This window comes from Cervus elaphus, chromosome X, assembly GCF_910594005.1.
Source record: "Cervus elaphus chromosome X, mCerEla1.1, whole genome shotgun sequence".
Taxonomy (NCBI): Eukaryota; Metazoa; Chordata; class Mammalia; order Artiodactyla; family Cervidae; genus Cervus; species Cervus elaphus.
Window position 1 is genome coordinate 102,482,588 of NC_057848.1, and position 12,442 is coordinate 102,495,029.

General features: G+C 36.1%; 1 protein-coding gene across 3 annotated transcripts; it reads right to left on the reverse strand.

The window, feature by feature from the left end:
* Positions 1–1,290: 1,290 nt before the first annotated feature.
* LOC122690073 (TLR adapter interacting with SLC15A4 on the lysosome-like) lies at positions 1,291–11,818 on the reverse strand. Of its 3 annotated transcripts, none has more exons than XM_043897023.1 (3): positions 10,605–11,817; positions 5,035–5,207; positions 1,291–3,770 (listed from the first exon to the last, which is right to left on the reverse strand). In XM_043897023.1, exon 3 carries the CDS (start codon positions 3,727–3,729, stop codon positions 2,827–2,829), a length of 903 nt encoding a protein of 300 aa, XP_043752958.1. In that variant the 5' UTR covers positions 3,730–3,770; positions 5,035–5,207; positions 10,605–11,817; the 3' UTR covers positions 1,291–2,826. The 3 variants fall into 3 exon arrangements, with proteins under 3 accessions (XP_043752958.1, XP_043752957.1, XP_043752960.1); XM_043897022.1 differs by having other exon boundaries at positions 10,602–11,817; XM_043897025.1 differs by lacking the exon at positions 5,035–5,207 and having other exon boundaries at positions 10,602–11,818.
* Between the last annotated feature and the right edge of the window lie 624 nt (positions 11,819–12,442).

Sequence of the window (12,442 nt, forward strand, 5' to 3'; positions counted from 1 at the left end):
TTGATTTTGGACCTCTTGCCTCCAGAACCATGTGAAAATAATTTTCTTGTGTGTAAGCTGCCCATCTGTGGAGTTGTGTTATGGTGGCCCAAGCAGACCAACACAGTCCCAGGTCGTGGTCCCTGTCCCCATGCAGGTATAGTCCTTAAAACTTGGGTCTTTCTAGGTATCAGGGGTGGGACCTGGGACAGTTATCAATCAGTTCTGTAGCCAAACTGTCTTATGGAATTTCAGCTTTTCCCAGTCTACCTTCATACTGAAGGCAGTATTAATTGCCTTGAATTCAGCCATATACATATATAAAAAACACAGTTTAAATTTTCTCTAGCATTTCAGGTGTTCAGTAGCTAGTGAGATTTCTCTGTATAGAAATAGTGTCTTACATGCCTTTATTTAAAATGGATAACCAACAGGGACCTACTATACAGCACAGGAAATGTCTCCCAGTGTTAAGTGGCAGCCTGGATGGGAGGGGAGCTTGGGGAGGAATAGATATATGTGTATGTATAGCTGAGTCCCTTCGCTGTTCACCTGGAAATATCACTACATTGTCTGTTATTCAGCTATACCCCAATACAAAGTAAAGTTAAAAATGTCAAAAAAAATAAAATTAAAGTTACCAGAAAAAGAAATGGCATGTTAGATAGGTATACATTGATATTATTATGTTCAAATTCCCCTCCTAAAACACCATGTCCATATTCTAGTATAAAGGATGATATCTTTTATTTTAGTCATTGTGCCCAATATTTTCTATTTGGGAGTTTCTTTTATTATTATTATTTGGTTTCTTCTTGTCTGTGAGCTAATTTGATTGTTTCTGTTCTGTTGAATTCATTTTGCTATTTGTAAGCTAATAAAAGCAAATAAGAGTGAAAAAAAAAGAAAAGAAAAGAACACTAAATTTATAATCTTTCCTTGCTTATATATCACATTGAATTCTTAGGCCATTTAAAAGTGAGTATCTTTAGAAATTAAGAATTTTTGTGTCATAAACAAGAGAGAAAAATTTTAAATCTAAGAGTAAAATATACTTTGAAATTTGATATTAGCTATTGTTTTTTATATAATGCTATGCAGTGTTAATAATATTTATGAATATACATGCTTCATAAATAAATTATTAATATGTATTACAATATCTAAGAAAATTTCACACCAATAATATTGCCCAACAACATTTAATTCGGTTTGGAAAAGACAAAGTTTACATTAACATTTTATCATTTGGTAACTCATATTAAAATGTACAAATTTAGTAATATACAAAACAATGTACACAAAACTGTTTTTTTAACTAATTTATTTTTTATTGAAGGACAATTGCTTTACAGAATTCTGTTGTTTTCTGTCAAACCTCAACATGTATTGGTCATAGGTATACTTATACCCCTGTTGAAGTTCCCTCCCATCTCCCTCCCCATTCCATCCCTCTAGGTTGATACAGAGCCCCTGCTTGAGTTTCTGTATCTACAAAACACTAAGCCAGTTGTTCAAAAACCCTTCAGAATCCAATGTCAGAATGATGGAAATGGATTGAGAGGGTTATTGGAGAAAATGTTGGAGAAAGAAAAACATCTTATTTTATGAACAACATCTATTTTAAAGAAGAACATTTTATTTTATGTAAATAAAAGCAGGAAATAAATCAGGAGTACTTATTACTATATCATAGAAATTTTGAAATGATGAAAATAAATTAATGATTGTGTGATCACAAAGAACAAATCATAAGGGCATCGGACTAACACATTCTTTAGAGTTTAAACGAAGACCAAATAAATTAATAGAAAGGAATATGTGAGTACTAAGGTACATATTTTATCAACCATAACAATTAAATAACATAAGTTATATTACTTCATTTTACAAGCAAAAGTACATGCTAATCATTTTACTATACATAAGAGAGAAGTGTGAGCTATTGAGTCTTGTTTCCATGTCTGCAATAAACTATACCATTCTTTTAGATATCTTTTACTAATTAATTTAATTAAACTCCAAAATTGCTATAACATCCTGCTTTTATCCTAAGCCAGTATCTTGATTGAGGATAATATAAGAAGTGTAAAAAGTTGCCAAGAGAGCCTCTCTATTTCTAAATGGTGGTTCTCTGTTCACTTTGTTCACTCTATGTATATGCTTTCCTTCCTCCCATAGCTGAAAACCACCATGCTTAACAGAGTGATATATAAAAGCTGATGCTTGTCCCAAGAAAGTTCAAAAGCATGAAGTTCAACTGCAAATCTTAATGGCGAATTCTCCATTTTTCCTTAAGCTCTCATTCCACATTTCTTTCAAGTATCATTTAAATACAATTTTTATTTGAATAATTTCTGATTGTCAGTGTGAAAAATTCTGTATGTTGAAAATAAAAAGAAAAATATTTAAGCACTACTCATATGTTTTTAAGCATTTTTGTGGAGAAAGAAATGCCTCTATCTGATACAGTTTCCAGTTGTCTTTTCGTAGCTGAGAAAAATTCTTTCTTCATCTCACTTTTTTAAAACCACTTTTGTGGTAAACAGATGAGTGAGAGTGAAGTAATCACTTTCAGATGCTGGTGGCAATTAGATAGATCACACATATGGAATTTACAAACTTGAATGTAGCAACCATTAAAGATGTCAAAACAATTAAAAGTATAGTCATAAAAGTTAATTAGTTATATTGTCTCCTACAAGAATTCAGATGTACCATTGATCAAATAAGTTCTCAAAAACTATAGTAATCACACCACAAAGGGGCTGATGTGACACAATAAACTAGAGGAGACTACTGTTACTACAGTCTCATAAATCAGTCCAACCAAACTGCAGTTGATTCTTATTGTAGATGTGGTACAAGTTCTCTACTTCTCTGGTTTGATATTTGTAAATTAGGAGTGCTGAATTCAGAACTATTTCCATGGGAAATGTTACAGAGATTACATCTTGCTAAAGAATGTAGAAGAACTTCCTGAAATTTCAATGCCTCTATGTTCTGCTCTTGAGAGATTTGGAGGCTAATCTGATTTATATTATTCATTAACAAATTGGAAGCCATAAGGTTGGTTATGGAGCAGCACTGAGTGAGATTTTCTTCCAAAAACTGTTTGTAGAGTTCATCCACTTTTTTTTCCATATAACTATTAAGCATAGAATTAGAGAGCGGCTGTTTATGAAACAACATACTTCTTTCTCGAATTTCATCACCATTCAAAAGCTTTGAGGTAGGTAGTTTATCTAGAGGTTCAATGATGGGAGAATGACCTAACGGTATATCTACTGAAAGCAAAAGAGGACCACTAAGAGGATCATCACATATGTGTTCCACAAAGCAGCCGGAATCATACATGTTACCTACATGGTCTCCTCCAATCTGTAGATCAGGATAATTCTGGCAAATACTTGTACATGAATAAGATCGGTATAAATCTAGTTGTTTTTCATCATGTTGTTCTCTCTTTGGAATGGGCAGTGCAGCAGACACATTCCCTAGAAAGGAGGCAGTCTTGCATTTTGCTACAGTTATCTCATCCACAGATTTTATTTCACTTGTATCATTACTTTTCTCTGTTATGCTTTCTTTCATGACCTTATTTTCATTTTCCATTTTATCAGGAGAAAGTGAATTATCCTCTATATCTAAAAGTTGCTTTTTCCAAGTTTCCTTTTCATCGTTTGAGGTTTTCTTACATGTAACTTGTTCTTTGTATAGGAGTTCAATTAGGAAGGATTCTCCAAGCATTTTATTAGACAAGGTTTCTAATCAGAAGAATGCAATATATCCTGAAAGTTAAAAAAAAAAAATAAACTCATTAAGGCAACAAGATGTACAGAACAGACTTTGGACTCTGTGGGAGAAGGCGAGGGTGGGATGTTCTGAGAGAATAGCATTGAAACAAGTATACTATCAAAGGTGAAACAGATCACCAGCCCAGGTTGGATGCATGAGACAAGTGCTCAGGGCTGGTGCACTGGAAGACCCAGAGGAATGGGATGGGGAGGGAGGTGGGAGGGGGGATCGGGATGGGGAACACATGTAAATCCATGGCTGATTCATGTCAATGTATGGCAAAAACCACTACAATATTGTAAAGTAATTAGCCTCCAACTAATAAAAATAAATAGAAAGAAAAAAAAACATTTAATGGAGACTTAACTGCTACATGAAAACATAAATAATTAAGGGAGACACTATTGCTCAAAGGATAGAGAATAGGACCAGGGGTAAGGAGACTTGGTTTCCAATTCTGTCACTACTTATTTACTATCAGGTAATTTATTTACCATTCCTGGGTATTGATTTTCCTGTTAAATGGTGATAATAATGCTCCCTAGAGTTTTTCATTGGATTATTATCAGGATGTTATATGGTATACATGCAAATGTTTTAAAAGTACACATTTCTACAAATGTATGCTTATTTTAATATATACTCAACTGTCATGAATAATTTATTTTAAATTTATTAGTTAAAGTGCCTAACCCTTTATTTTCAAATAGTCTGCTTAAAACCAAAACTGTTTTTAAGGAATTTGTCTTAACAGTGCTTTAATTAATATTACTTTAGTCACATTGAAAACAGTTACTATACCTTAGAATGTATTTGAGAGACAGATATTTATATACAGTTTGGATTTCTGCAAACTGTCTGATTTAAGCTAAAATATATCCATTTACTTTTTCAGTAATCTAAATACAAATAGGTTTGTCAAATTCACTACCATTCTTTTTTGTTTTTATTTTCTTTCCCTTTTTCCCTTCCTCCCTTTTGTTCTTTTCTTTTGGACTTAAATCTTATTTTCCAGAGCACTTATACCAGTCTTTTGTATGATTCTTTAGTGCAATTTTAAGACTTTCAACTTCCCCTAAAAATGCTACAAGAGTTCAAAAGGGAAAAGCAGATTTGATTCAAGAAACAATTTTCCATTAATAGATCTGTAGTGTCTACTATAAATGTCTCCAGGAAACCTACTTATTCACATTTAAAGCCTTTTTATTGTAGAAAATAAAACAACACAAACTAAAATACATAAGAATTTAGACTTACCTTTTCTGAATGTCAGGATACCTAAAAAAAGACTCAGTCTTCTGAGATCGCAACAGTCCAAATACAGGAATAGTCCCTTTTGGCTTGTTCTTTTTCAGCTCTTGCTATACCTCATAATTATAACTGTAACCACACAAAATTAAATGGTTCTCCTTTCCATTCATACCCTAGGACTGAACCAACAAATAGGAAAATAATGTGGGTTGATCACATATATGGTATGGTAATGATCACATACTAAAAGAGGATCTTGAAAGTATTGAATACAAGATGCAAATGACAGTGGGAAATGTTAACAGCAATAGCTCTCTTCTTTAAAGTGAAGATATAGACAAGGATATTTTAATGTTTTAAGTAGCAAGAAAGCAGTATGGTAACCAGCATATTTTGCAATAGTGGATAATTAAAACATTAAAAGACAATGATTCACTTATTATACCTCTATTATATGAAATACTAAACTGAGGACTTTTAATGATGGAATGATAATAAAAATAAGTAATTACTATATAACAGTCATTCTAAATGCCTTTCTAAATCACATGTGACTAAATGTCATTCTAAATCACACAAGGCTTAATTTATTTTTTTCTATTTCTTTTTTTTCCATTTATTTTTATTAGTTGGAGGCTAATTACTTTACAATATTCTAGTGGTTTTTGTCATACATTTACATGAATCAGCCATGGATTTACATGTATTCTCCATCCTTATCCCCCCTCCCACCTCCCTCTCCACCCGATTCCTCTGGGTCGAAACATGTATATTATCTAGGGTGAAACAGATCACCAGCCCAGGCTGGATGCATGAGACAAGTGCTTGGGTCTGGTGCACTGGGAAGGCTTAATTTAAAACAGAAACTATTGTCTCTTTTTTAGAGGGGAAACAAAGACAAAGCTAGTAAATGGTGGAACTAGGATTTGCACCACTCAATTGGATTCAGAATCCATACTCTTAAATCACTAAACTGTAGTGCCTTTATGTTTATTGATGGGATGTAAGTTGCAGAACTATATATACAGTGCACACACATAGTATATGCCAAACACTTTTCTAAATTAGTCACAATACTAATTTAATTCTCAAAACGTCTCTGTTAAGCAGATATGTTAACTGTCACTGTATTTAAGAAGAGACTGAAGGACAGAAAAGTTAGATAAGATGTCCAATATCACACAGTTTTAAGTGGTAAAATCTGAGTTAGAACCCAGGCAGCCTGACTTCAAAGCCCATTGCTCAATTTTCCTGCTATAGAAGATTTTTCTCCCCTTTAATTGGCAATATATAATCATAATTGTGGAAAAGAATACAAACCAAACTGTTAATAATCATTTCCTGTAGGAGAGGGTTGGCAAGGAGAAGGTAAAGTGGTAATTTTACCTTTTACTCCCCATACTTCTATATGATTTTAATCACTATATTGATACAATGCTTATGTATTCATGTGTTATTTGCTTGATTAAAAATAATCCAAATACATAAAAGTACAAAAAAAATTCTATTCTACTTTCTTTGAGTCTATTTTCTCAATCTCACAAGTGTCTAGCCCATTCTTTAGAAAGATTTTAAAACCAATACAAACTGCCAAAGTAGACTGTAAAACATGAATAATATTTCTACATAGTTGCTACTTTCAACTACAATTGTCAATGCAACTTTTGTTTTACAAATAATTATTTCAAAATAAGCATCACAAATAGCCTACAGAATAGGTTAATTCTAATTCTATGAATCATACTAATCTCTTTTTTAGTTTGTCAAAGACATCTTCTTTTAAGAAGTATTGCATTAACTTAACTTGGAAGGGCAGGAATAGCAAATGAGAGAATGTTCCACAACTGCACACCAGAAAAACAATGAAAACAATTATTGAAAAAATAGATTTTCTACCACTGCTGTCACAAACGAATATTAAAATAAAATGGAGAAATTGTTTCTAATCTAAACTTTACTGGTTATACTCCATTTCCTTTGCCTTCAGTTCATTTCAAAGCCTCAGTCATGTCCGACATTTTGTGACCCCATGGACATGGGTTTGGGTGGACTCAGGGAGTTGGTGATGGACAGGGGGGCCTGGCGGGCTGCCCTTCATGGGTCGCAAAGAGTCGGAAACGACTGAGCGACTGAACTGAACTGAACTGGACTGCAGCCCGCCAGGCCTCCCTGTCCATTACAAACTCCCGGAGCTTACTCAAACTCATGTCCATTGAGTAGGTGATGCCATTCAACCATCTCATCCTCTGTCGTCCCCTTCTCCTCCTGCCTTAAATTTTTCCCAACATCAGGGTCCTTTCCAATGAGTCAGCTCTTCACATCAGTTGGCCAAAGTACTGGAGTTTCAGCTTCAGTGTCAGTCCTTCCAATGAAAAATCAGGATTGATTTCCTTTACGATTGATTGGATGGATCTCCTTGCAGTCCAAGGGACTCTCAGGGGTCTTCTCCAACACCACAGTTCAACTTTATTTATAGTCTAACTCTCACATCCATACATGAAAACTGGAAAAACCACAGCTTTCACTAGATGGACCTTTGTTGACAAAGTAATGTCTCTGCTTTTTAATATGCTGTCTAGGTTGGTCATAGTTTTGCTTCCAAGGAGAAAGTGTCTTTTAATTTCATGGCTGCAGTCACTATCTGCAGTGATTTTGGAGCCCCCCAAAATAAAATCTCTCACTGTTTCCATTGTTTCCCCCACAATTTGCCATGGTGTGATGGGACCAGATGCCATGATCTTAGTATTCTGAATATTGAGTTTTAAGCCAACTTTTTCATGCTCCTCTTTCACTTTCATCAAGATGCTATTTAGTTCTTCTTCACTTTCTGACACGAGGGTGGTGTCATCTGCATATGTGAGGTTATTGATATTTCTCCTGGAAATTTTGATTCCAGCTTCTGCTTCATCCAGCCCAATGTTTCTCATGATGTACTCTGCATATAATTTAAATAAGCAGGGTGACAATATACAGCCTTGATATATTCCTTTCCCAATTTGGAACCAGTCTGTTGTTCCATGTCCAGTTCTAACTGTTGCTTCCAGACCTGCATACAGATTTCTCAGGAGGCAAGTAAAGTGGTCTGGTATTCCCATCTCTTTCAGAATTTTCCACAGTTTGTGATGATCCACACAGTCAAAGGCTTTGGCATAGTCAATAAAGCAGAAATAGATGTATTTCTGGAACTCTCTTGCTTTTTCAATGATCCAACGGATGTTGGCAATTTAATCTTTGGTTCCTCTGCCTTTTCTAAAGCCATCTTGAACATCTGTAAGTTTAGGCTTCACATACTGTTGAAGCCTGGCTTGGGGAAGTTTGAGCATTTCTTTGCTACCATGTGAGATGAGTGCAATTGTGCAATAATTTGAGCATTCTTTGGGATTGCCTTTCTTTGGGATTGGAATTAAAACTGACCTTTTCCAGTCCTGTGGCCACTGCTAAGTTTTCCAAATTTACTGGCATATTGAGTGCAGCACTTTCACAGCATCATCTTTTAGGATTTGAAATAGCTCAATTGGAATTCCATCACCTCCACTAGCTTTGTTTGTAGTGATGCTTCCTAAGGCCCACTTGACTTCACATTCTAGGATGTCTGGCTCTAGGTGAGTGATCACACCATTGTAATTATACGGGTCATGAAGATGTTTTTTGTATAGTTCTGTGTATTCTTGCTACCACTTCTTAATTCTGCTTCTGTTAGGTCCATACCATTTCTGTCCTCTTTCGAGCACATCTTTGCATGAAATGTTCCCTTGGTATCTCCAATTGTCTTCGAGAGATCTTGTTTTTCCTATTCTATTGTTTTCCTCTATTTCTTTGCATTGATCATGGAGGAAGGCGTTCCTATCTCTCCTTGCTATTCTTTGGAACTCTGCATTCAAATGGATATATCTTTCCTTTTCTCCTTTGCCTTTCACTTCCCTTCTTTTCTCAGCTATTTGTAAAGCCTCCTCAGACAACCATTTTTCCTTTTTACATTTCTCTTTCTTGGGGATGGTCTTGTTCTCTTCCTCCTGTACAATGTCATGAACCTCTGTCCATAGTTCTTCTGGCGCTCTGTCTATGAGATCGAATCCCTTGAATCTATTTGTCACTTCCACTGTATAATTCCTTTGCCTTACTCATTTCTATATCTGTCTGATTCAAATTTTAGCAGTCTTCTCTTCTAAATATCTCTGCCTTTCACTACTGTCAATTCATTCTTGGATTATGCAGCTGTTTCCAATCTTGCCCCCTTTCAAATCCAGTTGACATGTTAGAGTTATCCACCTTTCACACAAACCTGCTTAATCCTTCAATGGATTCTAATGAATTAATAATAGGAATAGATATAATTTATTGAGAGTCTCATATGTGAAAGATGCTTTTAGGCAAATCTGCACTTATTTAATCTCAGCAAATCTGTAAATTATGATTTTATACACTTTAACAAAACAGAAAATAGCCTGGGAAATGCTAAAAATAAAAATCTAACATGAAACCTGAAGGTCTATGTGCTTTTCCCTGTTCACTTTTTAGCCTTTATTCTTCCAGTTGCTCTTTGAAGTTGCAATTACCATGTTGCTTCATGACTTTCATCTTACTTAAAATTCCTTCATTCTTGTAGTTTCCTGGCAAGTATATATCCTTAAGGTCAGTTCAACACTCATTTCTTCAAATCCCTGAAGTGTCTTGACCCACCTAGCCTGGTTTAGACTTTTCTACATTGTATTTACCTCATCTCATCAGTCACCACTCTCTTAGCTCCTTGAAGGTAGATTTTATTATTATTATTATTAATGTCTCTGTTTCCAAGCTGCATGCAAAGAATCTGGCACTTATTATCCTTGGTAATAATTATTGTCTTGTCAGACCATTTGGCAAACACTTTTACATCCTCAATTCATTTACTCTTCACAGATGATGCTGTTAGGTAGACACCACCTTTCCCACTTTAACAATAGAGAAATCTACTTTGAGGTGAAATAATTTATCTTATACATAATAAGATCCATAGTTATGAAGTGGAATCCAGATTTGCCTAACACAGCTGGTGCTAAGGTTCTTTGCCACTTCTCTCTCCATTTTCATTACCTATTTTTGGCAAACTCCCCAAATCTTGTAAATGTTATTCTGATCTTCAACTACTGAAAATGATCAAAACTTAAGAATAAAAGCTGGGACAGTGAGCTATGAAGTTATTGAAGGGAAAACGGACATTAAAGTGCAGTTCATCTTTTTCCAGGGAGAAAGGAAGTGCTAGGAATGTCAGAGACTACAAACCAAAAACGCTCAACTCCAGGAAGGAAGGTGTACCATGCAAAGCATATCCTCAAGTGGGGGGAGGGACTGGAGAGGGAAAGAAGGTACCTCCCGGGCCTAAGAAAAAGATAAAGAATAGGTTGTTGTGGTGGTCCAGTCCCATCCAGGTAAGCATTGGCACCATTTGCTTTGTTCCTACAAACCTAAGCAGCATGAGTTCTAATATGTCTGTTTTGTTCACACATCACTTTATGTTTTGCCCATTTTCTCCCTCAGGTGTCTCAACACTTCATTCGTGGCCACTTTTGTCAAGTATGAAAGCTAACACTCACCACCATTCCCAAGCAGGGAAGTGGGAGAAGAGGCAGCAGGAATGCGGAGTCCTTCAGCTCTTCCTGCCACTCTTTCCCTGGGCTGCAGAGATAAGTAGAGAAAAGAACCCTTAACTAGAGTTTATTCTCCCAGAGAGTTCAGCCCCTCCCACCAGGCCGGTGAGGACTATAACATCTTAGTCACCAGATGCCCAGAGTTCCCAGAATGGGTGAGCTCTTGCGCCACGGGGGCACTTGTTTCCCAGCCAATCTGAGCACAGGGTCCCTGGCCCTTAGCAACGGCCCTGAGAAGGGCTTGGCCTTTGGGCACAGCATCTAGTGTTGCTGAGCCAGAAACATCGGTGAAGGGGCTGCCTGTGTTACTTCTGCAAAACAGCGTCAGAGTAGAAACAATGAGCTCCAGTAAAATCTATTATACCAGCATTTCAGGCTCTAGGGAGATGAGTGGAAAGAAAAGGGCCCCCAGCAGGCAGAAAAGACTGAAGACATTCCAGTTGGGAATTTCAGGATTGTGCTAAGACATTACTATCTCCTCCCTGCTTTTCTTTCTTCAGCTCCTCCTCACTAGGTTTTCAGGGTGCCAGGTGCAGGTGATAACAGGGAATGTTGTTAACACCCTCACCCAGGTTGTGCTCTAAGAACTGATTGATCTGGGAGGTTTCTGTGTCCTGAGTTCACCTTAAGGGTTTCCAATAATGTTATGGATGTTTCAAATGGAAGAAATAAAGAAACTTATTTAGGATGAGAGGGGAAAAAATGTCATTGAGTGAATGGCCAGAATCTTTAGAGAAGTCTGGGCAACCCCAAAAAGACAAACTGATTAATTTCAAAGAACGTGTATTTGCATAAATCAGATATTTCTTAGCTTAATTGAAGCTTAGATGAATTGTTTTTAACAAAGATGTAGGAAGTACTATAAAACAGTGCTTTCCAACAGCAATATATTGTGAGCCACAAATATAATTTTAAGTAGCTACTTTTTTAAAAAAGAAATGAGATTGATTATATATGGTTGACAAACATTCATCAAACTCCTGCTGTGTGTCAGATACTATGATACACGCTAGGAAAGAGATTTGATCTCAGCCTAGAAAGAATTCATTGCTTTTCATAAAACCTCATCAGGTAGATTAGAGATTTATTTCACCTGGATACTAAGAAACAATGGGTTTCCCTGGTGATTCAGTTGGTAAAGAATTTTCCTGCAGTGCAGGAGGCTGGGGTTCAATCCTTGGGTCAGGAAGATCCCCTGGAGAAGGGAATGGCAACCCACTCCAGTATTCTTGCCTGGAGAATTCCATGGATAGTGGAGCCTGGTGGGCTACTGTTCATGGAATCGCAAAGAGTCAGACACAACTGAGCGACTAACACTTAACTAAGAAACAATAACAAAAAGTAGCTAAAAAAGAAAATGATGGGCCATTTGATTATTTTTTTTTAACATTGTGAATCATATTATTGGATATGGTACTGAGTAAGAGGGAGTGATTTGAAATCAGTAAGGACTACAGTGGATGCAGTAGAGGTCTCACCTAAGTGTTGATATGTGTAGCTCCAACTGTAACATAAAATTCTGGAAGATGTATTAAAATATTCCTTAGACCCACTCCGAGAAATTCTGACTGTAGTTTTCAGATGGGGTAAGCAGATGCTGCTAGTCTTATGAACCACACTCAGACTATCACTGGTCTAAGCAACTGTTCTCTTAATGGTTTCCTCTGAAAAGGTTTTGAAAAACCACTATAGACATGTGACTTAGTCACATGCATCATGCTTTTGCAATTTTGAAAACGAATGAGCCTCAGAAAGTTGAAATGTTGCATTTGGGAATTACAGAAATT

What these genes read in the sequence shown, in the direction of transcription:
- LOC122690073 (XM_043897025.1), bottom strand. Translation starts at nt 3,729, where the DNA reads ATGCTTGGAGAATCCTTCCTAATTGAACTCCTATACAAAGAACAAGTT.